Here is a 22,879-nt window from a genome sequence, read left to right as displayed (position 1 = left end):
CTTGGTAAAAAAAATTCATCTGTTTGATTTGTTTATTTAATTACTTCGCATAATTGTTTTCCCTGTGAATCAAACTTCATAACCAGACCTCGTTAACTGAACCGGAAAAAAACTTTGGTCATTTTTTGAGAGATCCACAGTTCCGTTGAATAAAATTAATATTACATTACGTGATTTCGGATCTGAGAAAATTACGTATTTCGGCTCCAAACCTTCTAATATTCAAAAAAAAAAAATTCATACATGGTGTAAAACCATTCAAATTTTTAGTGAAGCAATCAGAATTAAAAGTTTCTTTTAACCGTATAATTCATTACTTTCTTATTAAAAACTGATAGTAGTTTTTTAGCTGATAGTAATTCTTTTTAGGAATTAAAAAATAATTTGAGTTAAACTATAAAATTTTATGATCAGTAAAACAAAAATCATAAAAAAGTTAAGTCGAAAATCATAAAAATATAACTAGAAACATTTGAATCTAAAAATAATTCAATCTATGTACAAAAAAACCACCAGTTATCTCCTTTTGAAACTTGATATACGGATGAAAAAAACACGATACTTGTGAAAAACATAAGATTTTCATGCTAATTTATGTTTGTTCTTCTAACATTTTTACACGTTTTACTATATCAGTTTTGAATATAAAACAAAAGTTACCCACACGAGAAAAAAAATTATATTTTTTTCCAAAACCAAGATTTTTATTTATGTGGAAAGTTGTTAGATCATTCTGGAATCAGTTTATTGAATCTGTATTCTCTCTGATTTGAAAAGCCCTAATAATGGTTGAATTTAGTTCTCAAAAAAATAAATAATAGTGGTTGAATTATTGTAAACCATCATCTTTTGTTTGCCATTTAACATGCAAGCCAACATAATAAAGTAAGCTAAATAATATCTGAAGATTAATTTCTTCCGGTTTAACGCGAAAATGGGCTATAAAGTTGTGCTTTTTCCCGCTTTATACATTGTAAATTACATAATGAAAATACTAGTTGATATTCTTTAGAACCTTTGATGAAAATTATAACTAGAGAAGCATATGTATTCATTTATCAATTTACGAAATTATCATCACACAATCAGTATACATAACAAATGTTCTTTCTGTTACAAAAAAAAAAACATAAGAAATGTTCTTTCAAAAGATACAAAATATTTTTTTCAAAAAAAAAAAAAAGATACAAAATATTAATCCCAGTTTTTACGCTAACATGCTTTACAGAACATCTTCGACGTTTTCAGCTTTGAACAAACAATGAGATATTAATGAATAAAATTATGGGTAAATATTAAATTTTAAAATCAGCTTCTTTAGAAACAACATAACGGTCTTTTGTTTCGACATTAAACCTTCGAATAACTTAACTATTAGCAGTAATTAACATTAATTAACCGTCATTAATGACATTAATTAGTGGAGGCCACCAAGCTTACGATTCTGTGCTTCACTAGAAACAAAAAGGGAGATTAGTGTTAGAAGACTGTCTAAATCTCAGGCTGTATGTTCTTTCTTTTAGATGTATTTATTTTAATAAACCTGGTTTTCAGGACCATGCTCTTCTAGGCACGACCTCTCTCTCTCTAAGATAAGAAAATAGTTTATCATCTAAGTTATGGAGACTCTGGACACAGATTTATCATTAGTCCAATCTCTGACACGTGTAGTTGGAATTACTTAAGGTTTTCAACTTTAAAACAATTAAGTAATTATTGCAAAATTCGATTGTCATATAGAGAAGTAATAAACTTATAGTTAGATTCTTTAGATTACGTATTTTTATTTTAAAGCGATTCATCTTCGAAGTGGCCGTGTAAGGGACTCGATGTTTCATTTTTGCCTTTTTCTTAAAAGCTGAATGTTTGGTTAATTTTAAAATTGTTTTTCCGTATTTTGCAATAAGAAATAAAATTTACGTTGTGGGTTGAAAATTAATATTAAATCTATTATCGCAAAACGAAATTTCATTTCAGTATAAAACTAATCACTAGTGGGATTACCAGTTTAAAAGGTTTTGCTTCTTCTATAGGAACCACATAAGATATTTTTTTTTACGAAATTTCAAATTTATTGATCTAAGTAAAAGAATGTTATTTACATAAGAGAAACCTATTTAAAAGCAATCTATTTGCTATATCTCTAAGCTGTATTGTAAAAATATATGTATCAAATCGTGATTTCAAACCATATAAGATATTGACAAGTCTTCTTTTTGATTAATGACATTGCGAACAAGTTCAAAAATTGCAATGGAGAGTATTATGTTATAACAATGCAATGCAACATAGCTGTTACTACTACAAATGAAGAACTATCAAGTAAAGACAAACTTATTCAATGCAAACTCTGATGAAACCCTCAGGGAAAGAAAGACCTTATGTGTTGCTGCTATTTCCATGTGGTTAGTGGTCCATCATACGTTTAAGTAGTCTCCACAATTTTATTTAAATGTTTTGAGATAGTGCTTGTGTAGTGGAAAATATTTAACCATCCGAAATAGACCTCGAACGAAGCCTCGGTAAGCCCAAACCAGTATAGTATATATGGTTAAATGATATGTATCAAAGAAATAAAAGTAAATGTTTTAGTTTTCACAAAAAAATAAAATAAATAAGAGTTAGAAAATGATGGGCAAAAAGCTTACTAAACAAAATCATTATTTGGTTCCAAAATGAAATTGTAATAAATAAATAAATAAGAGTTAGAATATGATGGGCAAAAAGCTTACTAAAAAAAATCATTATTTGGTCCAAAATGAAATTGTGAATACGATGTGTTATCAAATATGTATATTGATTGATAACAGATGATTGTATATGATAGTATAAGTATTAGTAAAACGTAACAGATTGATCATTATTTGGTTTTGTTGAAGGAAATTAAATGAATTACAGCTTACCAGTTTTAGGAAAGAAGAAACCAAGTAGCGAAGTTAATGCAGCCGATTTTTTTGACGACGATTGGTTGAATTTTGTATTGTCTCTTTAATCGTGCACTACTGTAGTACTGTTTATTACGATTATTTAACAATTTTGGAACACCTATACATATCAATAAACCAAAAAATAGAACGCCGATTTTGATTCTTTTTATTTCAGTCGACATCAACTTTTCAAAATTGGGGTTGAATTTCTCAGTGTCAGTCCACGACTTTAAACGTAGCGTTAAAATTACATCAAATTTAATATTTTGCCGTTGAATTTTAATTTTCATCTCTAACTATATCACGAAATTTTACACCAAAAACAATATTACATATTATTAATATTTTAATTTAAATAATTTAATACATTGATTATTTGTAATTGAATAATTATATTTTATGATATTTAATTTTTATAATTGTTTATTAAATGTCTAATTTTATGTTTCATTGTTAATTTAATTATCTTTAATTTTATTTTTACTTAATTTATAGATTAATTAATTTATTTTATGTAAGAAATTAGTTGAAATTAAAAACTTATATATTTTAAAATGAAAAGTACATAACAAATGGTTTTTGTTTTTCTTACAATTTGATGTATTTGATAATATTCATTTAGTTATATGATTAAATATAAATAAAATAATATTTTAATGCGTAGTAATGTAAAAATAAAAATAGTATGATATATCTATTTTAAATATAAATTAAAACTATCAATAGTATAATCTAGTTATAACTAAATAAAAATAATAAATACATTATTTTAATTTGGTGTAATACTGTTCACAAAACACCAAAACTGATGATATAATGTCATTTATAATTTTTTTAGAGATGAAGTTACACTAAATTTAGTGTTTTGGTGTTTTGGTAGTTATCTAATAATGTTATTGAATGTGTTTTTTCTCTTAGCTACTGATTTGCAAGAAAATGGTAAGGAATGCGATACATTTAAGCTTGGGATCAATCCACGAACATCATTTACACTCCCTCCCTACCAAATAAACTGAAAGAAAACCTTAAGCTTCAAATTAAGCATAGAACATGATAATTAGGGTATTCTCACATGGACTCTCAGAATATATAAATTTACACATCTCAAAGAAGTATTGCATTGGGGATCTCAGGGCACCCACATTGAGAGTTTCTCAAAGGATTTCTATCCAATATAAAAAGAAAAAAAATTGAAAAAAGAAAGAAAATATAGAAATGTGAGAAGAATAACTCATTTGAGACACTCAAACAATTTTGAGAAGCCCATTTGTGTTGTAAAACTAGAAAAATAGAAACTGTATATTCTTCTTAATCTTAAACACAAAGATCCCTATATATATAAAGAATTACACCGTCATAGAATAATGAAAAGAGTACAAATCATAAACTAATAAGGAAAATGAAACTAGGGTTTCTCTCTCTCTCTCTAGAGCGCCGGCTCTCTCTATCTAGTATGGGCTGGTTATGGACATTCATAATATGATTTATAACACTCCCCCTTGGATGTCATAACCATACAGAGTTTGTAATACGCTTTGGATGTTACCTCATTAAAACCTTACCAGGAAAACCCAGTGGGACAAAACCATGGTGAAGGAAAAAGAGTACAACACGTATTACTCCCCCTGTTCTGAACATCACTAAAGATCTTTCAATCTACGCATCCCAAACTGATGCATGAGCTTCCTGAACGTGCAGGTCGGAAGTGATTTGGTGAACAAGTCTGCTGAGTTGTCTCTGGAACGCACTTGGACTACTTGGACCTCGCCGGCTTTCTGTAGCTCGTGTGTGAAGAAGAACTTAGGTAGTATGTGCTTCGTCTGGTCCCCTTTGATGTAGCCATCCTTAAGCTGAGAAATGGAAGCTGCATTGTCTTCATACATCACGGTTGGTGCGTCCTTGCCTTCGGTCATCCCACAATCGACTCGAATATGGTTGGCCATGGACCTTAATCATACACATTAACGGCTGGCCTCATGGATGGCCAAGATTTCCAAATGATTTGATGAAGTGGCCGCGATCGTCTGCTTCATGGAACGCCATGATATGGCCGTTCCACCATGTGTAAACACATAGCCTGTTTGTGATCGAGCATTGTGTGGATCCGAAAGATAACCTGCATCAGCAAAACCAACTAAACCTTCTTTGTTTTGGTTAGTATAAAATAAACCCAAGTCTTTTGTTCCTTGCAGGTAACGAAGAACATGTTTAATCCCGTTCCAGTGCCTTTGGGTTGGACAAGAGCTAAATCTAGACAATAGATTCACGGCAAAACATATATTTGGTCGTGTGTGACTAGCCAGATACATCAAAGCTCCCATGGCACTGAGATATGGCACTTCGGAACTAAGGACATCTTCATCATCCATCTTAGGATGGAACGGATCAGTGTCCAGGCCGAAGATATGAGATGAGACCACTTTCTCTTTTGTTATTATATATGTGGTGATGTGTTTGTCGAGAGAGAGAGTAAACGTTATTTTCTTTATTCCTCATGACCATGTGGCTAGATAATGGGTGAGACTCGACCATATTGAATCTCTTGAGTACCTTTTCTGTATATGCCATTTGATGCACAAGGATTCCATCTTTAATGTACTCAAGTTGTAATCCCAAACAGAACTTTGTTTTTCCTAGATCTTTCATTTCGAATTCTTTCTTAAGATATTCAACTGTTTGAGAAATCTCTCAAGAGGCTTCTAGAATATTCAGATCATCAACATACACTGCTATGATCACAAATCCTTTATTGTCGAATTTCTTTATAAAAATACATGGACTGATCGGGTCATTCTTATAGCCCTCTTTCACTAGGTACTCACTTAGTCTATTGTACCACATTCGACCTCATTGTTTCAATCCATAAAGTGATTTGTTCAACTTTATACAATGTTGTTCTCGAGAACTTGCTTTGTTTTTCAACTCAATAACCTCTGGTACTTTCATGTATATCTCATTATCTAGTGGACCATATAAGTATGCAGTTACTACATCCATTAACCGCAAGTCTAATTTCTCTCTTATAGCCAGACTTATTAGGAATCTAAAAGTAGTAGCATCCACCACAGGGGAGTATGTCTCCTCATAATCTATTCCTGGTCTCCGTGAGAATCCTTGTGCAACAAGCCGTGCTTTATATCTCACTACTTCACCATGTTCGTTTCTTTTCCTCACAAAGACCCATTTGTATCCAACTGGTTTGACATCATAGGGTGTCCGGATTATAGGACCGAAGACACCTCTTTTCTTTAAAGAATTTAACTTCACGTTTATAGCTTCTTTCCATTTGATCCAATCTGATCGTTGAGTGCACTCATAAATAGACGTGGTTTCATGATCCTCGTTTAAATCCATGAGTTCAAGTGCTACCTTGTATGCAAATATATCATCAATGTCGACATTCTTTATGTTCCATTGTATCCCAGACAAGACATAATTTATTGAGATCTCATTATTATCAGGACCATCAGTACCATGAAGCTTGGCGTCCCAAGCATCAGTGTTAGGTGCATTAGGTTCATCGACCCTGTTTAAGGCCTTAGGTTCGGTCACGGCCATCTCTAGGGTTTCAGGATCGGCCGCGGCCGTGTCTAGGGTTTCGGCCTCGGATGCACCTTTCTTTGTTTTCCGAGGGTTCTTATCTTTGGAACCTATTGGTCTACCACGTTTCAAAAGTTGTCTAGACTCTGTATCAACTTGATTGTGTCCCTCTCGAACATCAATGCGAATTGGTGCATTAGCAGCTGGTATATATGACTTAGTCACTCCTTTCGGGTCAGCAAAGGAATCTGGCAATTGATTAGCTAGCTTTTGTAAATGTATTATCTTTTGGACTTCTAAATCACATTTTTGAGTCCGAGGATCTTGCCAAGATAAGGATGTTTAATTCCGTGTAATTTCTTTTACCAGCTTATTGTTATCTCCCCCTAATGTTGGATGTTCGGATTCATCAAAATGACAATCCGCGTATCTGGCCTTAAACAAATCACCCGTAGTTGGCTCAAGATACTTAATAATCGTGGAAGAATCATATCCAACATATATCCCCATCCTCCTTTGAGGTCCCACCTTTGTTCTCTGTGGTGGAGCAATTGGAACATAAACGGCACAGCCAAATGTTTTAAGATGGGATATGTCTGGCTCATGACCCATAAGCAATTGCGATGGGAAATATTTATGTTCACTAGACGGTCTGATACGAATCAGTTCGGCCGCGTGCAAGACCGCGTGTCCCCAAGTTGTGGCCGGAAGCTTAGACCTCATAAGCAATGGTCTAGCTATTAACTGTATTCGTTTAATGAATGATTCGGCCAAGCCGTTCTGTGTATGTACATGTGCCACGGAATGTTCCACACTTACCCCCATGGACATACAGTAATCATTAAATGCTTGAGACGTGAACTCACCAGCATTATCAAGACGTATAGTCTTTAAAGGAAAATTTGTAAAATGAGCTCGTAATCGAATTATCTGAGCAAGCAACCTCGCAAACGCCAAGTTGCGGGTCGACAGAAGACATACATGCGACCATCTCGTGTACGCATCAATGAGAACCATGAAACATCTAAACGTCCCACAAGGTGGGTGTATTGGTCCACATATGTCTCCTTGTGTTATTTCCAGAAAGGTTATCGTTTCCTTAGTCACTTTAACTTGTGATGGCCTAACGATGAGTTTCCCTTGTGAACATGCTATACACGTTAGGTGCTTAGGAATAACTCGATTTTCTTTCAACGTATGGCCATTAGTGTTCATTATCAACTTTCGCATCATGTTCGAACCGGGATGGCCAAGCCGGTCGTGCCATAAAGTGAAGTTTTCGATGGCCTCTTTGTTAAAAGTGGTATTGGCCTCAATCATACTGACTTTGGTATGGTAAAGACCAGTAGAGAGTGCATGTATAGATTCTAAGACTTTCTTATTGCCTTGGGAGATTCCAATGATTTGAAGGAACTCTTTGTTTCCTTCGCCCTTAGTCTCAATATGGAAGCATTTCATTCGAATGTCTTTAAAGCTCAATAGGCTTCTCTTAGAGCTGGGTGACTACAATGCATCAGATTTCTCTAGATGCGTACCCTTAAGCAACATGATGTTAGCCTGGCTGTGGCCTTCAATGAGGCTGGCTATACCTGCAATTGTCGAGATGTTGGCGTTTTTAAGGGTTAAGTTTATGAAGTATCTTTTGTTTCTTAAGATCGTGTGGCTTGACCCACTGTCCACCATGAATACATTCTTGTTTTCGTTCATTACTAAAACAAGGTTAATAATCATTCATTTATTAAGTTTAATAAAACAAGTTCAAAGAAAACAAAACATGGAAAAAACACCAAAGCAAAGAACACAAAAATTTAGAACACAAATGTCGAAATCAACTTCAATCTTTTAGACAATCTGAAGTTTCATAATCCATAAGATCGTCTTGGTCATGATTGAAATCATCTTCACCATCTTGATATGTCATGTGGGCTTCAGGATTCTTCCCTTTCAAACTCTCTTGGTAGAGGTCAACGAGATGTTTACGAGTCCTACATGTCTTAGCCCAATGATTGCCCATACCACATCTATGGCACACTGATTTGGTCGAGTGTTACGGTTTGAATGAGGTTCCACGGCCTCGGCCAAACGAGTGTCCTTGGCCATGGTCTCGACCATGATCTCGACCATACTGATTTTCTCGTCCGCGGCCAAAAGAACTTCGACCACGGCCACGTCCATGCCATTTTCCACGACCACGGCCGTGTTGGCCATTGCTTTGGACGTGATTAGCCTCTTTCTTGGCCTCAGTGGCCGCGTGTGCTTCAGGTAATGGGGCTGATCCAGGAGGTCTGATTTCACTGTTTCTCATCAACAATTCATTGTTTTGCTCAACGAGCAATAGACAAGAGATCAGATTAGCATAAGTCGTGAAGCCCTTCTCACGGTACTGTTGTTGTAACAACACATTGCTTGTGTGGAAGGTGGAAAAGGTTTTTTCAAGCATATCCTTATCCGTTATATCTTCATCACACAGTTTCAATTTAGAAACTATCTTAAATAGGGCTGAGTTATACTTGTCCACAGACTTATAGTCCTGGATCCTGAGATTCCTCCAATCTTACATAGCCTTTGGTAAGATCACCGTTCTCTGGTGATCATATCTCGCTTTCAATTATGTCCAAAGGTCTAATGGATTCTAAATGGTCTGATACTGATCTTTGAGACTCTCAGTTAGATGATGGTGAATGATCAAGATGGCTCTGTATCTATCTTTCTCACTAACATCATTGTCCTCGGTGATACATTCACCGAGTCCCTTGCATTTCAGGATGATCTTAGCATCAAGTGCCCATTGCAAGTAATTATCTCCAGAGAGATTTAGTGCAGCAAAATCCAAGTTGTTGATTTTCGACATCTGAAATCATATGTTTTATAATTTAGATTTTTAAAAGTGTTCATGTGAATGCAATCAATATGTTCAAGCAATTCGGTTTCTAGGTATGATGCAAACAGGTCATTCGTATATGATGCATACATGTTCAATCTTAGCATTCGGTTTCTATATGCAATCAGATCATTCGATTATGCATGCATGATGCAAACAAGCCGCACAGCTACAAGATATGATCAATCCTAGTATTCGGTTTCTATATGCAATGAGAGTAACCGTGATCAATCAATCAAGTATGCATCAAGTTTTAATTTCTATCAACCTAACGGATCGTATTCAATCAATCAAATTCGATTTAGGGTTTTGAACAAGTTGAAAACGTGTGAAGATCTATCAATGTGGTTTCAATTTCAAAACGGATCAAGCAGTTCAGTTTCAAATATTTGATTTTAATCAAGTAATTAATCTTGTATACGATTCTAATTTCAAGATACTAAGGTTTCAATCAAACAAGCAATACAATTTCAATTTGAAACATTCAATCAGTTTTTATCAATTTAATCAATTAATCAGATTCAAGTATGAATTTAGCAATCCTAGTAAAACGATTTATGTGTGATCATATTCAATCTCAATAACATTCAAGTAATCAAGCAATCTAATAATTTCGATTTCAAGTATTAGGGTTTCGATTTTAACTTTAGATCATTAGGGTTTAAGGTTTTATAGTTTTTTTATCTTGTTCATTATAGTGTCGATTATGGGTTCAATGATTACTCATTAGGGTTTCGAGTTACCTTAACCTCAGATGTGTTGAATGGACCACCAATGAGATGAGGATCGCGAGCTGAACGTTGATGTTGAGTCGCAGACGGATTGCTTGCTGATCGGGAACGCGAGCTGGACGTGATCGTGTAGCGAGCTGAGCTGAGTATCGGGTCGCAAACGTGCTTATTGTTGAGATCATCTGATGCGAGCTGGAACAAGCCGAGACCGTCTGTCACGAGCTGAGATCGTTGCTGAACACGAGATCAAGGGTTTCACGATCGGGAAGAGATGGATCACAATCGGATTGTATGTTCTCGATCGGGATGGAGGTTCACCGGCTAGGGTTTATCGTCGATAGGGTTTAGCTTAGGGTTTCAGAGTAATCGTGCTGATAACGTATTGTAAAACTAGAGAATAGAAACTGTATATTCTTCTTAATCTTAAACATAAGGAGCCCTATATATATAGGAAATTACACGTCATAGAATAATGGAAATAGTACAAATCATAAACCAATAAGGAAAAATAAACTAGGGTTTCTCTCTCTCTCTAGCCGCCGGCTCTCTCTCTAGCCGCCGGCTCTCTCTCTCTCTCTCTAGGGCGCCGGCTCTCTCTATCTAGTGTGGGCTGGTTATGGACATCCATAATATGATTTATAACAATTTGCACATATCACAATATAATTGCTTGAACTTCTTTTTTATTTTACTTGAATTTAATTAGATAACTAAGTTTGATAAAAATATTAAGATTGTATTTGGTTAGAGACTCTCGAGAGTAATATATAATTATTGAGAAACTTTGAGAAGGTTTTTTCATGATTTTGAATCTCTATTACTTTGAACATATATATACTTTAGAAAAATTGTTTGAGAATCCCAATTAGGGTTGCTAAAGTTTACTAGCTCTTAAAATATTTTTTCCAATCACAAACTTTATGTTTTATATACTAATTGAAGAAGATACAAGAGAGTTATATCTTGGAAAAATATTTCTCCTAAAATTTGTAGGTTCGGATAGGATGGCAATCAAGGACCTGGACCGCGGGGCTGGCCCGTAAAAGCTTGCTGCGGGGCGGGATTGGGCCTCCATTTGGTAAGCCCGCAAAATTGCGGGCCTCGCGGGACGGGTTCAAAGCGGGACGGGTCGAAAGCGGGATGGACTACAGGTTAACCTGCGGGATTTTGAAGACCCGCAACCCTAAGTCTCCATTTATGTTTTCACCTAAAACATATATATATATGTAGAGAGAAGGCGATTCGACGTTATGTAGCTCCGGTGATAGTGGTTTCATGGTCGATGATGCTTCCGGTCTCCCAAGCGCCTTCGATCTGCACAGGTGGAGCTTCTTCGAGGCATCATAAGAAATTTGAAAACTCACTTTCCATCGAAGAAGAAGATCTACTTCCCGCAATGGGTTCTTCATAGTTTTGCCTATATGTATTTGTTTACATTATCATACATTTTAGAGTGTTAGGTTTCAATATATCTTTAACTGATTTCTATTATTCTTATTTGCAGAAGATGAAGTTGATGGTGAAGAAGAGAAATCTCCATCTTTTTGTCGCTTGTTGGTGATAAATATGAAGAACAAGAAGTGTGATTGTTGTTTTCTTTTCATTTATTTTTGGGATTAACATCTTTGATTTGATGTTGGTTTTATTTAATTTTAGATTCAGAAAACTAAAGCATTTGCTATGAACTTATGAGTTATAATATTTGGATTAATCAACTAAAGTATTGTTTATTTTTAAAATGTTTGAAGTAACAAAAGTAAATAAACTAGTGTTTTGATGAAACTAAAATCTTCAACTAACAAGTGTATTACCTTATCCAGTTCAATCCTCGACTAAACTCACTTACTGATGCGTCATGAAACTGATAAAGCGTCCTGAATCATGTCTTGAAGCGTTCAGGAGCCATATGTCCGTTTGTAATTCAATGTCCCGCGGGCCGATCCGCAAAGGCCTACATGTTTTGCGGTACGGGTTTGGTCAACCATTTTGAGGACCGCAGCCAGCGCGGGCCTGACCCGCTCGAAGACGAGCCCGATGCGTTACGGGACGAGATGAGACGGATCAACCTGTTTGACATTCCTAGACCGTTCGGAGAGTCAGCTTGAACTGAGCTTTTGCTTAAGTAAATGGGTGAGAACAGTTACAATCCAAAAAAAAAACGCTGGCAAGACGTTGGAGCGTGGGTGATGGTTTAAACTTTCTGGCTGAGAGGAAAATGAACGCGAAACAGTTTATTGACAGTTTATCGGACTTAACCGCCCAATTGTTTCACTAAACTATCTTCTTGCCCAATTGTTTCACTAAACTATCTTCTTGCTTCACTTCTTCATTTCAGTCACAGAAAACTCTAAGTAAAACCAAAGAGAAACTCAGAGAAATAAACCATTTGATCAAAGAGAGAAAATTAAAAACTGTTGGGTGATTTCGCCTGTTGAAGCGTTCAAGTGATATGAGAAAAAATGCGCAAGAAATGTCAAAAAAAACTGAACCAAACCAAACCGACTCTAAGACATAGGTAAGTGTGTGACTGTAGTCTAATTATAAAATCATAGTATGAATGCTAGGAGATTGCCTTGTTTTGAACTATTTTCTCATCTACTTCAAATCATCTGCACTGCTGACTTGGATCAGATAATTGGTACTTTCCATTGATTCGTCTGGATCAGTCTATGCATTTAGAGTCTTACGACCTGATAAGGCATGACTGGATCGTCATATGGCACTTAGCCTTGGCAAGAAAGTCCGTTAGATGGAAAATGGGTTGGATCCCTTCAAAAACCCTCCCCTTTTATCAAATCAAGTTTGACCAAAAAAATATACATAAGAGAAGAATTGGGATCAATAGAGAACAAACAGTGAAGAAACTCAACTCCCAAGCAACTTAAACTAAACCATTATGCAACTGCAGATACCTTAAATGTCAAATTGAGTTAAAGTGTTAAACAAACAAATTATACATAATAGAAGAATGTGGTTTCAGTAGAGAGCCAAAAGCGAAGAAACTTAACTCCCAAGCAACTTAAACTAAACCATAAGGCAACTGCAGCACATCTTAAATGTAAAACTGAGTTAAACCAACAAATTATACAGAAGAGAAGAATGGGGTTCAACAGAGAGCCAAAAGTGACGAAGTTTAACTCACAAGCAATTTAAAGTAAACCGTAAGGCAACTACATCCATACCTCAAATGACTATTGTGTGCCCAGTGCAAAATCGAAGTGTATTAGTCAGATAATAAGTAGAACTATTGGTGACTCATCTTATCAGTTATCACACAGTAAAACACCAAATCATAATTGCAAGACAAGACCAAACAAAACCAGAAAGATTTCCAGTTTCTAGTTTCACAAAGATGTTTTGTTTTTTTTTTTGTTTCAAACAAACAAGACCCACTTCATTTGGTCCTGTCTTCAGAAATTTTAAAAGGACGACAGAAACAGATGTCTACTGAATCATACATAGAAATTACGGCAGATTTTTTCCATAAAAAGAGATAGTTTAGGATCCTTCCTTTCAGCCCATGGCATACTTCTGAGTCCAGCTCCGTGCAGTGGACTCATACTTGTTCTTGTCAGTCTTGTACATATGAGCTATCTCAGGCACCAAAGGATCATCTGGGTTTGGATCGGTTAACAAAGAACATATCGATAACAGCACCTGTCCATTGCAACGTTTAAAATTAGAAGCTGAAACAACACATATTTCATCCTCAGTGTGGCCAAAGCTTAACGAGTTAGGAGACGGCTATGAGGAACATATAGAAGAGTAAAACGCTTAATAACTTAAAGAGACAAGCTCAACTATATCGCTTCTAATGAGAAAAGACAAGCAAATATAAATTGTATAGACCCATTTTTTATCCAAACAGAGTCAAAGCTTAATGATTTAAAAGACACTCAGTGTTAATACTTCAAATGGGAATCAGACAGTCTGATACGGTAGGTTCTATAAGGTTTAGGTAAAAAGAAGAAGAAGCGAACCTTGGAAATGGTGAGTGCAGGACTCCATTGCTCCTTCAAGATGTCGAGGCAAATGCTTCCGTTGCTGTTAATGTTGGGATGGAACACCTTCGTCCTAAAGGCAACCTAGAGATTTCATCACAACCATGTGAAGAAACAATGAGATAACTAAGCAACCACAGAACAAGAACCACACGAGCTTTAGCCAAACAGACATTAACATAAAATGATATTGGAATCACCTTAGGAGGCTTGAAAGGGTAATCTGGAGGGAAGTGAATGGTAACAAGGAAAACACCTCCAGCATAAGGACTGTCGGTAGGACCCATTATCGTTGCCTGCCAATGAAACATGTCTTCAGCAACAGGTCCTGTAAGAAAACACCAAAGAGGTCAGCTTTCTTTTCTCGCACAAGCATCAATCAACCAGATCCGAGAAACTAACAAGATCTTTCAAACAGATAAGCTAGGTACTCAGCTACAGATCGAATATAAAAGAGATAAACACCTGCGCTACATGAGGTGGGTGGATCCTTCTGCAGATCCTTCAGCTCCTTCAAGATCCGCTTCGACGCCATATCCAAAACCTACGATCTCTAAACCAGACAAACAAAAGATTCCTTTATACACAACTAGATCCAAAGGTTAACTCAGAAGATAAGAACATTACCTTTGGTTTCGCGGACTCCCGATCGGCGAGCTTTTCGCCTTTTTTCCTTCTCGCAGTTTTAGGTGAAGAAGAACGAAGAGAGAAAGGGGTGGTGGACGAAAGAGGAAGAAGTATATGATCCTCTGTGGTCGCGTCCACGATTCAAGTGGCGCTTAACCGGCGTCGTTTTGCAAAAGTCATTTAATCTAACGGCTGAGATCTTTTATTTTCGAATCATTAGAAGTTAATCGACGTCAATCTACGATGGACGAATCATTAGAGGTAAACCGACGGTCTTTTGAAAACTAACGGCTGAGATATTTTATTTTTCGATTAGACGAATCATTAGAGCTTAAACGACGTCGATTAAAAAGTCATTTAATCTAACGGCTATGATCTTCATATTTGGGATTAACGAACCATTAGAAGCCACGTCTTCTCCCTCTCTATCTCTCCCACTTGCGAGATTATTAGACGAATCTGAGAAAATCAAATCAAACCGGTTCCGAGTCATCGAGAAATGGACCGGCTCAAGGATCAAAGGCGGCCGAGGTACGATGGCGAAGAGTCTCCGCCACCTGAATTTGACGACGGAGATGAAGAAGGAGGGACACCGGGGCCTTTCGCGGGAGGTAAAATCAGGAGGAAAGCGTCTCGTTACAGAGAGCACCGTGGCGACTACCTTCACGTCTCCTCTCGTCCTGGGTTGATGAAGATCCTCGAGAAACAAGGTTCGATTTTCTTTTTCCATCATAGGTTACTAGTTTGATCGGATCTTTCTCATGATTGATCAATTGCAAAATGTAGGTGACACGTCGATACGATTCGCTGATAAGGTGTTGAAGTTCACAGGATCGGGGAAGATGAAGAGGCGAATCTTCATCCTGACGGACTTTGCAATCTACCTGATTGATCCCGAGAGTGAAGCTATGACCCGGAGGATAGGTTTGGCAGCGGTGGAGAAGGTGTGTTTGAGCAAGTTGAGCGATAACTTCTTCGCTGTCATTATCCCCACGGAGTATGATCTGCTCATGGCCAGCACTCGCAAGACTGAGCTTGTTCAGGTCATGGTTGATGTGACTAAGAGTGCTTCTGACTATGAGCTTGAAGTCCTTCTCTCCAACAGGTAACATAATACACAAACACACAAGGGTTTTATATTGTTAGATGACTGATTCTAGCTTTGATAGAAACTTTTGTGAAATGGCAATTATGGTGATAGTCGACATGTTGTAATGGTTTCCTCTTGTGTACATTCCAGGTTTGAGTACAATGCTTCTGCTTCATTAGTGAAGGAAGTTTCATTTGAGGAAGCTGAAGGTTCGAATTAATAAAGTTCTGAAACCGTACACATTTTGGATCTGTCTTAAGCTTGTGCTTGTTTTCTCTTGTCTCATCAAGCATTACTGTTGCTTTTCAGGGGGTATCAAGACCAGTTTTAAGTGGAAGTGACTGCACCTCATCTTTCTTTCGTTTTGGCTACTAAAAGCTCAAGTCAGGGCGGTAATGTTGTTTATTATATTCTGTTTCATCTTGTTTTTCCTCAGACACGAATTGTGTAACTTTTTTTATATTGACAAGTGTATTTTCTACAAAATTTATGTATGAATTGAGTTCCTTTGCTAGAAAGAGACAGATCATTGACATCAGACTGAACTGAAATATTATTAAAACTTTTTTCTGAATGGTCTAGTGCATAACAAGAAAGATGAATAATCTTTCTCACAGTATATACAGTGATCCTGATACTCTCTCCCGATTGGAGTTGGGACTGTGGAAACCTCTGATTTATATCCGCTGGCTAGCTTCTCCCGTCTTATCTCGTCCACCATTCTCACTACCTGTATCATGTTTAGTCTCTATTCTAATCTGGCTGTGCGAACCTTACCAACCTGCAGTATCTCTACCTTAGTAAATGATACAAATCATCAAACACCTCTCCACCCACCGAGTTCACCAACCTAACCAGGGTACCTGCCATTGATTTGCTTGTGTCTCTTATCTCTGGTGCACGAAAGCCAAATGCATGTCGGGGGTAGGGAATGCATAAGTGTGGGCCATTCCTGCTCCAAAGATGCAGCCATATCCTTTCGCATTGAGGAACACATTTGAGGATTTTATGTTCCCATGAACTTGTTTGCCTTGGCTTTGTGAATGGATATGAGCTACTCCTCTTGCTGCACCATATTCAATCTAGAGATTCCGAGTCGTGAGACATACTCCTCTTATCAAAATATCGTATTTAAAGATTTTTATAAATTTGATATGAAAAGAACTAGCAAACTTTTGATAATAAAAAACTGCTCACATCCAAAACCTACTACATTTTATAGCATAATGCAATAACTCATGCCACAACCCACAAAAGGGCAAGGATGTAGTTATAAGATGGTAAAGTTTAAAGTTACAAAAGAACTAAATGGTGTAATTAGCCTTTTATCAGACAAATATGTTGTGAGCTTCTCTATAAGCAGCAAAGCCTCACACTTGAATTCTTTCTCTGTAAACTTGGTCCTACTACACTCCTGCACATATAGCTTCTGAAAAGTATGGAATAAATTAGATATATGTCAAACAATATGTATACATGTAAATTTACAGTAGAGGAAGATGATATGTCGGGATACCTGAGGACCAAGCAGAACAGCAAAACTTTCCTTCATCTACATGTTTCACATCAAGTCCCACGAACCATGACCCCGTGCTCACGTCATCATGAGCATAAGCATGAAGTATGTCTCTGTCACCAAATCCCATCATCATCATACAAAAACAAACTCGTTTCAGTTTTTATTTCTCTGTTTGTGAAATATATTCAAAGATTATGCGTGTAGTTGAGAGTTGAAACTGACCTATTGATCGATACAAATCTAGCCAATGCATTAGTTATAACGTACATCTCCCCGTAAGCATGCCGGAAGTATCTGTGAGATGCATAAAACAAGAACATGTCATTCTTAACCACATAGAAGAAAATTAACCACATGTGATCTCGCATTGTTTAACTTACGCTTTCTTGTCGCCGAATTTCCACCATTCTGGTTCATACCATTTTTGGTTCCTGCCAGCAAAAGCCAAGTTTTAACAATGTTCCAAACATCCTATTGGTTCTGGTAGTGTTTGGATCTTAAGCTCAAACTCACGGTTCTGAGAAAACTTCGCCTGATTTCATGCAACCGATGTAAGCCCGCGGCTTCCCTTGAAGTGCCGCAAGTGTACTCCCGAGTGCATCTGCACCGGATCAAATTACATTCATTACATCGAAACTCTTTGACCTTAAAACTTTCCCAAAAGGATGGATTAAAGACCTTAAAGTGGCAGCAAAAACATTAAGCTCTGTATTTCGCAGCCTAAAAATGATTCTAACTGATGTTGGAAACCCAAGATGAATGACATTTACAATCAACTCAAGAAACACAACCAACCAAAGGTTTTAGCTGTAAGACAATCTCCTTCTCTTAGTAACTTACCCATATTTACGTAGATATTATCATTGGCCTTTGCATAAAACTGTGCATCCCACCTATCCGCAGCATAGGCAAAGAACAGTTTTACCTTTTTAGAAGCTTCTTCGGGTGCCTCAACTACATCGTCCTGAAAAACATTAAATGGGCAAGCTTCTCAGAATAACAAATGCGAGCTAACAAATGAATGCTCGATGTAACAATCTTGAACGAGGCCGAGCTAACATACAAGAATAATGAAGTCATCGGTTTGACTGTTTTCAGCGTCAATGCTCTTGTCCATGCTGTCCCCTTTGTTTGCACTACACAGCACAAAAACAACGTTCTTAAAAAAGGATTCCAGCACGGTAATCAATCATCATAACCGAATCCACACCTTCTTCCAATAACAAACCGTGCAATCACACCTTTTTCAGTTTCAATTTTCTTTAATGATGCACCTGCAGCAAGTAAAAAATGAGCTGAGTGTCATCTTCAAAAAGAAGAAGAAAGTACAAACTGAAGCACATAATCTAATAGTGGAAATAAGAGACAGTGAGAAGGAATAAGGAGGAGGAAGCTTACCAGTCCCCATCCATGCTTGCCGGACTGCATCCCTTTTCTTTTTGTTACCCAAAGATGTCATGATACCAATTACCACCAATGGTCTTTTCTTAGTTTCGGCTCCATCAGTATGTTTGGGAACAAAGCCTTGTTGCCTAGCTGCACTGAGCTCCATCTCAAGAGCTGCTAGTGTCTTCTTCTGTTCCCTAGAAAGAAAGAAAGAAAAAGAGTCTATTATCAACAACAGTCCATGGAGACAAATCAAAAATAGTATAAAAGCACCTGCAAGCTATGATCTTCAAAGTATCATCCACTGAGATGGCGGATTTTCCCTGAAAGCGCCCCATAAGCATTCAATCACTAACTGAAATAATCACATTGCCAAAGCATGAGAGTGAGAATCAACCGGAAACTACAAACCTGTCCGGTTACTCTGTGGAGCTCGCTTATAAGATGAACCCTAGTTTGCGATTCTTGCCATAGACTATGTCAAACACAGAGACAAGATCGCAAAGTTAACAAAATATAGGATAGGGAGGAATGGAGATGAAGAAGTAAACGAACCGGCCTGCGACGTAGAAGGAAGCGAAAGTAGCGAACATTGAGAGCAAAAGGGAAGAGATTCTGGAGCTCGTTAATCTCATACTCGTCCCTTTCCTCGCCATTTTCAACCCTGAGGGAAACAGATCCAAAAGTCAGATCGCGAATGCCTTGGTGCTTATATAAGTTCCTCTTTCTTCTTCTTTTCGGAAGTTCACTCTTCAAAATCTCCAGAGAATCGAAAATGGAGATTGGATCTGCTGTTCGGGTGACACGATTCGGCGAGGTTAATAGCTCGGCCGTCTATGAATTGAAGAAACCCGGAGAGGTAATAGTGATCTCGTAATTAGTTCTTCAATTCAATCGCCAAACCTATCTACCTAGAGGGGATACTTTCAAGTTAATTTTCCTGTATATGCATGAATCAGCATTTTTATATATTCAACCAATAAACCCACTCCCTATCTTTTCCTTGTTAACGCTACTTTTTCCATTAATAAATTAGTTAATTTCGTAGACAAAAATAAAAAGTAATTTTGTAAACTAAATCGGACTTGGAGAATAGACTGGACTTTAATTGTATCGAAGCAGTGCGGCAGTTTTGGAGTATGATTTAGAGATACTTTATCCCATAAAATAGAAAAAAAAAACTTCAGAAGAATACATCATAAAGATCTGCATTTTATCTGTGTTTTCATAGCCCATATGTAATGTGAATAGCTCATTTGTGAATGTTGAACTGCCGAGTAAAGCCGGTTGGGTTCTAAGAGATGATCAAGGTCTGGTGCTTCACAAGGAGGTGGATAAGTTTCTTGAACTTCTAACTTAAAACCAATTGACAATTAGTGGATTGATCCAAGTCCTTTATATATTACTCAAATTTCTTACATATTTTCAATGTGAGATTTTCTCTCCAATACCCTCCCTCAAGATAATGGTGCGTATAACCATTAATCTCGCAGAATCCATCATACCCCCTCTGAGACCATGTTTTATTTTCTAGCGATCTCGGCAGAACTGAGCCTTCTATGGGCCATCAGTTAATGGGATGATCGGACCACTGTCCGGGCCAAATTAATGGGTCAGGGTATTGGGTCCGCTCTGATACCATGATAGATTCGGGTTTAATTATAGGCTTCCAACTTAAAACCAATTGGTAATTAGTGGATTGACCCAAATCCTTTATATATTACTCAAGTCCCTTACATATTTCCAATGTGGGATCTTCTCTCCAATATAACAAGTTAACAATACTTTGAAAGTGAGTTTCAAACTACTATAATGGCATTGCAACATACATGGAGTCAATAATATAGAAAGATAATAACTGAAGGTAATTGTAAAAAGACAATGGACATCATCAACAATCATATGCTTCACTTCGAAACTTACAACTGGAAAAGAGAGGTCACAAGATGGAAGGAAAAATTTGAAGTGAGATTCCAGTGGATTAATCGAAAAGGAAATAAAGTTGCAGAAAAATTGGCAAAACAAACAATTCTAAATGATCAGAATTTCATGTTTCACTATTATGTTCCAATGATGATTCCTCATGATCTTCATAACGATTATGTATCTTCATATTCAAGTTAATGAAAAACATAATTTGTGTTACAAAAAAAAAACTTTTTTTTAACGCTTTGTTTATTGATAATGAGAAACTAATGGTCTTTTAGACCCAAAACTAACAAAGACTACATCAATGATGTCAGATTAGCAATAACAAACTGATCTTGTTTCGAAATAAGATAAATTAGGTGTTCCCGTTCCAGCAGTAGCAGACGGACTTCTAATACCTTTAACGAAAACAAGAACATAATTTTCATAGTGTAGATAAGTCTTCTTCTTCAATTGCCCTTGTCTATTTTGTTTCGAGTTAGCTTCAGTTAAGCTACCGTTGAACAAATTTGAACCACAAAGTACAAACCATATAGATAGTCGATCACATCCATTAACACCACGTTTAAAACATATGTCCGTACAGACTATTGAAACGTGGTATCAACTACTCTCTGCCACTCAACACGTCCCTACCATAGAACACAATATAATGAATAAAAACCTCTGACCACCACTATCCACCACGCACCACCACACCACTCGGAAAAAACCAAAGCAACCAAGAAACAGAAAAACAAATCTAGTAAACCATCACACTGACAAACACCTAGTCTTAGTCCAACGAAAACACTGCATCCGGAAACAGAGCCATGTGCCTGAGAAAAGGAGGACGCTGTCTTTGCACGCCGCCAAACCACAGAAAAACCACAAGATTTAACCCAAAAATCTCACAAATCTGACGTAGGACAACCAAAAAGAGAACATAGACGATAAGGAGAAGCGAGGGAACGTTTCCGACCACCGCGAGAGGACGAGGCGGCCGAAGCCAAACGAAGTTGACGGCTAACGACGAAAACCCTAGGAGCTTTTAACCTACTCTCTTGGTTTCTACAAAAAAAGAAAAAAATAACTTAATCCCATATGTACAACATCTCTAAAGGCTTAGCAAGGACATCTGCTAGCCCATTAGAAACCCAAGAGACAAATTTGAAAATCAGAACACTTTTATTATATATGATGATCTTGGCAGACGAATATCATTTAACATGGTTTATTCTCTAAAAATTGCATGTTGTTTTCTAAAAAGATACCCATTTACTTTTAAAAGATTTTATTATGTTTTAAGTTTTTAATGAAAATTTTATTAGTTAGAGAAATTAGGCCACATATACCTAGAAAAAATACAATTAGGTAAATACCCTAAATACTATTGACATTTCTAAACCCCAATATTGTCCATGCCCTTGTCCTACCCCTTGTCTCTGCCCCTGCCATGCCAGCTTCTGTCCATACTACTTCCTTCTACCTCTTGTATCTCTCTAAATTTTTTTACCAAATAATAATATTCTTTCTCTTTCTTCTTCCCTAATCCATTATCACACTTATTTTTTTACAATATTTTTTTCTCTTTTCTATCTCCACAGTTGTGGATCCAATAAAATTATCTCATCAAGGTAGGAGAGAAGATTAACTCCTAACACAACCAAAAATTGATTGAATCAAATCTCTCGCCGCGAACCGAGGAGATTGAATTTCTGCAGAACTGAATGTTTGGAAATGTTATATCTTTATCAGAGAATCCATCATTCTCCTCAAGATTCGGTCAATATGTCATAATTCAGATGCTCAAAGTGAAGAAAAAATACGAGATCTAGTTTTTGATTGATGGAACTTCGGTGAGAACTTCCCTGCACACGATTAGAGAAATAAACGACAAGTGTAAGGTTTATAATCTAATAGCTGGTATTTTACATCTTACATGCTAACCATTGCCCAAAATGGCTATTCATGGCATCATTGGTTGTATCTATAGAAAATTAGTTCTTGAATAAAAATTGTTTCAATGGTCGGTATCATTCCTAGTATAGATTAACTTTAATTTTAACATAGCTGGAACTGCTGTTATCATTCATAATAGACACTAACTATGTGCCTCGCATTACTTTCTCGTTAGCATGTAAATATTTTCATCTTACGCTAACTATATGCCTCACATTGACATTATTGGGTGCTAGTATTTATATTAGCTGTTACTACAAAAGTTAGCAGTGACCTCATTTGTATCATATATAAATTAATAAACTAC

The 22,879-nt window shown here is 36.7% G+C and overlaps 4 protein-coding genes across 7 annotated transcripts; 1 reads left to right on the top strand and 3 right to left on the bottom strand.

Moving 5' to 3' along the window:
• Positions 1–4,567: 4,567 nt before the first annotated feature.
• Positions 4,568–4,870, bottom strand: LOC106429861. Its single transcript, XM_013870629.1, has one exon. It carries the CDS (start codon positions 4,868–4,870, stop codon positions 4,568–4,570), a length of 303 nt encoding a protein of 100 aa, XP_013726083.1.
• Positions 4,871–13,346: 8,476 nt separating this feature from the next.
• On the bottom strand, positions 13,347–14,855 carry LOC106429870 (ubiquitin-conjugating enzyme E2 10). Of its 2 annotated transcripts, none has more exons than XM_048748532.1 (5): positions 14,708–14,855; positions 14,546–14,631; positions 14,281–14,408; positions 14,060–14,164; positions 13,347–13,736 (listed from the first exon to the last, which is right to left on the bottom strand). In XM_048748532.1, exons 2-5 carry the CDS (start codon positions 14,613–14,615, stop codon positions 13,593–13,595), a joined length of 447 nt encoding a protein of 148 aa, XP_048604489.1. In that variant the 5' UTR covers positions 14,616–14,631; positions 14,708–14,855; the 3' UTR covers positions 13,347–13,592. The 2 variants fall into 2 exon arrangements, with proteins under 2 accessions (XP_048604489.1, XP_013726092.1); XM_013870638.3 differs by having other exon boundaries at positions 14,546–14,624; positions 14,708–14,833.
• A 291-nt stretch (positions 14,856–15,146) lies between these two features.
• Positions 15,147–16,371, top strand: LOC106429869 (myosin IB heavy chain). Its single transcript, XM_013870636.3, has 4 exons — positions 15,147–15,417; positions 15,494–15,812; positions 15,948–16,006; positions 16,107–16,371. Exons 1-4 carry the CDS (start codon positions 15,207–15,209, stop codon positions 16,136–16,138), a joined length of 621 nt encoding a protein of 206 aa, XP_013726090.1. The 5' UTR covers positions 15,147–15,206; the 3' UTR covers positions 16,139–16,371.
• A 581-nt stretch (positions 16,372–16,952) lies between these two features.
• On the bottom strand, positions 16,953–19,695 carry LOC106429867 (hydroxyproline O-galactosyltransferase HPGT1). 3 transcript variants are annotated; one of them, XM_048748530.1, is made up of 13 exons: positions 19,467–19,695; positions 19,258–19,436; positions 19,114–19,177; positions 18,976–19,025; positions 18,715–18,899; positions 18,527–18,590; positions 18,380–18,452; positions 18,157–18,280; positions 17,830–17,917; positions 17,697–17,747; positions 17,539–17,610; positions 17,314–17,426; positions 16,953–17,226 (listed from the first exon to the last, which is right to left on the bottom strand). In XM_048748530.1, the coding sequence occupies exons 2-13, from the start codon at positions 19,356–19,358 to the stop codon at positions 17,204–17,206; spliced, it is 1,008 nt and encodes a 335-aa protein (XP_048604487.1). In that variant the 5' UTR covers positions 19,359–19,436; positions 19,467–19,695; the 3' UTR covers positions 16,953–17,203. The 3 variants fall into 3 exon arrangements, with proteins under 3 accessions (XP_048604487.1, XP_013726088.1, XP_022551719.1); XM_013870634.3 differs by having other exon boundaries at positions 19,258–19,657; XM_022695998.2 differs by having other exon boundaries at positions 16,953–17,223; positions 19,258–19,657.
• Positions 19,696–22,879: the final 3,184 nt, after the last annotated feature.

This window comes from Brassica napus, chromosome C2 (assembly GCF_020379485.1).
Source record: "Brassica napus cultivar Da-Ae chromosome C2, Da-Ae, whole genome shotgun sequence".
NCBI classification, from domain to species: Eukaryota; Viridiplantae; Streptophyta; class Magnoliopsida; order Brassicales; family Brassicaceae; genus Brassica; species Brassica napus.
This window is presented reverse-complemented; position numbering and strand designations above follow the sequence as displayed.

What these genes read in the sequence shown, in the direction of transcription:
- LOC106429861 (XM_013870629.1), bottom strand. Translation starts at nt 4,870, where the DNA reads ATGGCCAACCATATTCGAGTCGATTGTGGGATGACCGAAGGCAAGGAC.
- LOC106429869 (XM_013870636.3), top strand. Translation starts at nt 15,207, where the DNA reads ATGGACCGGCTCAAGGATCAAAGGCGGCCGAGGTACGATGGCGAAGAG. An exon ending in GAAGTCCTTCTCTCCAACAG is followed by an intron (nt 15,813 to 15,947) that starts GTAACATAATAC and finishes TGTACATTCCAG; the next exon opens with GTTTGAGTACAATGCTTCTG. An exon ending in TTCATTTGAGGAAGCTGAAG is followed by an intron (nt 16,007 to 16,106) that starts GTTCGAATTAAT and finishes GTTGCTTTTCAG; the next exon opens with GGGGTATCAAGACCAGTTTT.
- LOC106429867 (XM_048748530.1), bottom strand. Translation starts at nt 19,358, where the DNA reads ATGGCGAGGAAAGGGACGAGTATGAGATTAACGAGCTCCAGAATCTCT. An exon ending in CGGTTTGTTATTGGAAGAAG is followed by an intron (nt 18,453 to 18,526) that starts GTGTGGATTCGG and finishes TGTGCTGTGTAG; the next exon opens with TGCAAACAAAGGGGACAGCA. An exon ending in AAATTCGGCGACAAGAAAGC is followed by an intron (nt 17,611 to 17,696) that starts GTAAGTTAAACA and finishes TGCATCTCACAG; the next exon opens with ATACTTCCGGCATGCTTACG.
- LOC106429870 (XM_048748532.1), bottom strand. Translation starts at nt 14,615, where the DNA reads ATGGCGTCGAAGCGGATCTTGAAGGAGCTGAAGGATCTGCAGAAGGAT. An exon ending in ACCCTTTCAAGCCTCCTAAG is followed by an intron (nt 14,165 to 14,280) that starts GTGATTCCAATA and finishes TGAAATCTCTAG; the next exon opens with GTTGCCTTTAGGACGAAGGT. An exon ending in CTGCACTCACCATTTCCAAG is followed by an intron (nt 13,737 to 14,059) that starts GTTCGCTTCTTC and finishes TGCAATGGACAG; the next exon opens with GTGCTGTTATCGATATGTTC.